The sequence below is a fragment of the Myotis davidii genome, unplaced genomic scaffold (assembly GCF_000327345.1).
Source record: "Myotis davidii unplaced genomic scaffold, ASM32734v1 scaffold142, whole genome shotgun sequence".
Classification (NCBI taxonomy): Eukaryota; Metazoa; Chordata; class Mammalia; order Chiroptera; family Vespertilionidae; genus Myotis; species Myotis davidii.
In genome coordinates, this window is record NW_006294400.1 from 3,749,570 (window position 1) to 3,752,386 (window position 2,817).

General features: G+C 63.5%; 1 protein-coding gene across 1 annotated transcript in view; it reads left to right on the top strand.

Moving 5' to 3' along the window:
* The first annotated feature begins 154 nt into the window (after window positions 1-154).
* NR5A1 (nuclear receptor subfamily 5 group A member 1) overlaps window positions 155-2,817 on the top strand; it is a 43,538-nt gene continuing 40,875 nt past the window's right edge. Inside the window, exon 1 of the mRNA XM_006768642.2 lies at window positions 155-202. Coding sequence (XP_006768705.1) covers window positions 155-202 — 48 coding nt within the window. The remainder of the gene's footprint in view (window positions 203-2,817) is intronic.

Consider the following 2,817-nt stretch of genomic DNA (forward strand, 5'->3'; position numbering starts at 1 on the left):
GACCTGTCTGAGCCCAGAGGTTGAACAGGGACATGCCCAGCTGTGTGGTGGGGAGGCCTGACCTTCTAGATAAAACCCCAACCTGAGGCGACCATAGCCAAACCCCCTGACCCGGCCTCAACTTTCCCAGGGACCCATGGGAGCATTAGCAGCCATGGTGGATGGTGACATGCAGAAAGCCAGCATGGAACGCATGCAGGAGGTGGCCAGTCAGCTCACCTGTTTGCCCTTCGTCCCCCTCTTCCTTTCTTCAACACCGGAAGAATAAAAAGACCAGGCCAAAGTCGCAGGGCCACCTGGTCAAGTTATACATGCCCCTGCCTCCGTGCCAGACCTACCTGACTCCACTCCCACGTCCGGGCCAGACTGGACCCCGCTGGGCCAGGCCCCAGGGAGGTAGCCATTCAAGGGGAGAGCGGCCGAGCTGCGGGCCGGGTGGGGGAGCTGCCCATAAATCAGGCCCCACTCCCACCCAGTCGCTAACAAGCGGGGCTGCCTACCCGCCTACGTGGGGTCCCTGCCTCTGGGCTCCCACAGCGGCCTGGAGCAGCCAGCTGGCCAAGGCCTCCAGAGTGCCTTGGCCTCCACCCCCACCCGCGGCCCCCAGATAGATAGGGATATATTTTTTTTCTTTTAGAAGAAGGAAAAAAATAGACCTAAATGAAGAGAAACACCAACAAAGAAGGAGAGAGGCCTGCGGAGTCACGTGGGGGCAGAGACCAATTGGGCCTCCGGTGGCCCCCCCCACCCAGGGCGGGGAGGAGGAGGACGGTTGGACAGGGCCAGCCTACTGTCCGCCCGCCGCCCGCCGTGGCGTGAAGGAGTTCCCGTGTGTGTCCACCGTCACCACTGCCCCGCTCGGGCCGCCAGAGCCTCCCGCTGGACCCCGGTGCCCACTGTCCACCCTCATCCGGCGTGAGAGCTCGCCTTCCGCTGCGTAAGTGAGGGCCTGGGCCCAGGCCTCTAATGGCCAGCCTCCCTCCTCAGTGCCTCCCTGCGGCCTGGCCCAGCCACTGCCTGCTCTGCAGAGTGGCTGGGGGGCGCTGCCCGCTGCTCTGGGCAGAGAAGCTGCCAGGGATCTCCCCAGACCTACCCTCCCACCATGCTACCCCCCCTCCCCTTTCCCTGGGCTGCCGCTGGGGGGAGTTGGGCCTATGGGGACAGGCTGGATGGGGGTCTGTGGTGTCCCGCGGTCGATCGGTGGCCAGTGTCCACAGGGCTGTGTTGGCCCCAGTCTAGTAGTCTGCGAACGTGTCTGTGGTCCCTGGATGTCCCTGCCTGCGTGTCTGCTGTCTCTGTGGTGTCTCTGAGTCTTGGGGTGGATTTGTGTGTCTGTCCCCAGTGTCCATCTGTCAGTCCAGGGTCTGTGGCTTGGTCAGGTCAATGTTTGCTTCCCTGGGCAGGCTGGTGGGAGGCTGAGATTCCCCACTTGAGCTGGAACCTAGGGCTGAGGGGTGAGTGCAGTGGGGCCTGGAGAGTCACCCCAAGAACCTCCTGGGAAGGGGAGAGTCCAGGTGAAGAGAGAAGGGGAGGCCTGGCTTAGAGCCGAGCCCCAACCCACCTGGCCCGCCTGCCCAGGCTGTGCTTATACTGCCGAATCTTCCTCCACAATGTCCTGCGGACCCCAGTGGGCTCTACCCTAGAGACGGCTACTCTGGACCCCTCCTCCTCCCCCACCCGCTCAGCCTTGCCCCCAGACTCCACTCCCTGTCAGAGGAGGTGCCCGCCTGCTTTGCGCTCTCTGAGGCCCCTCCCTGATGGAGAGCCCCCACCTCCAGCTCTGCCAAATGCTGTTCTTTCTCAGGGGCTTGGGGGGGGGGGGGGGGAGGGGGAGTGGGCTGTCTGCAACTAAGGGCTGAGGCTCTCTCTCCTTCCTCCTCAGTGAGATTTGTCCGCAATCTCATGGGAAACGCAGAACCCCTGCTCTAGGGCCAACCTTTTCCATTTCACATTCGGAGAGACAGGCTCAGAGAAGCAAAGCGACCAGCCAGAGCTGGCACCGCGAGTGGGCCGCAGCTCCTCCCCTTCGGTCGGGTGGGGTGAGCCAGGGGAGAGGGGGTCTGCTGGGTCTCCCCAGGACCAAGGTGCCAGCTCCCAGAGCAGCCGGGGCCTCCCATGGGCCCAGACGGGTTGCCTCGCTGCCCTGCATAATTGTTCTAGTTCTCGGCTTGAAGATTTTGGCTTATGACCTCCCGGCTGCTCTGAACACTCTCCGACCCTAGGTGCCTGTGGGGGCAGGGGCAGGATTCGAGACAGATCCTCGGTTTTTTCCATCTGAAAAAAAGGCAAGTGGCCGGGACATCCCCCAGACCCGCCAGGGGACGCCTTTGTCCCCAGGGCTGCCGGGAGCCCACCCCCACTCCCCCAGGCGGGTACCAGTGCGGAAGGGACCAGGGAAGATTTCTCCCGGGTCTGTCCTCCCCACGCCTCGGAGAACTCACAGGGCGAGAGGACGATGATTCCCATTTGCAGCCGAGCAGACTGAGGCCCCATGAGGAGAACAACTGGGTGCAGGCCTCCCGGCTCCATGCTACCGATCGCCTCCCAGTTCAGGCGCGTGCTGTGCCAACACCACTTCGGTTCCTACGAACGCTCACCCTTCAGGAAGCCAGTCATTAGTCCCACTTCACAGATGAGAACACTGAGGACCGGAGAGGCGGGAGGTTTGCTTAAGTCTCCAGTGAGGAAATGCGGCGGGGCCGGGCGAGAACCCGGTGTCGCCTTGAACCCGAGCCGTGGCCACGGCCCCACACGTTCGCACTTCCCTCTGTCCACGTTACAGAACGCCGGGCGCCCGCAGCGTGGCCCCCCCCGCCT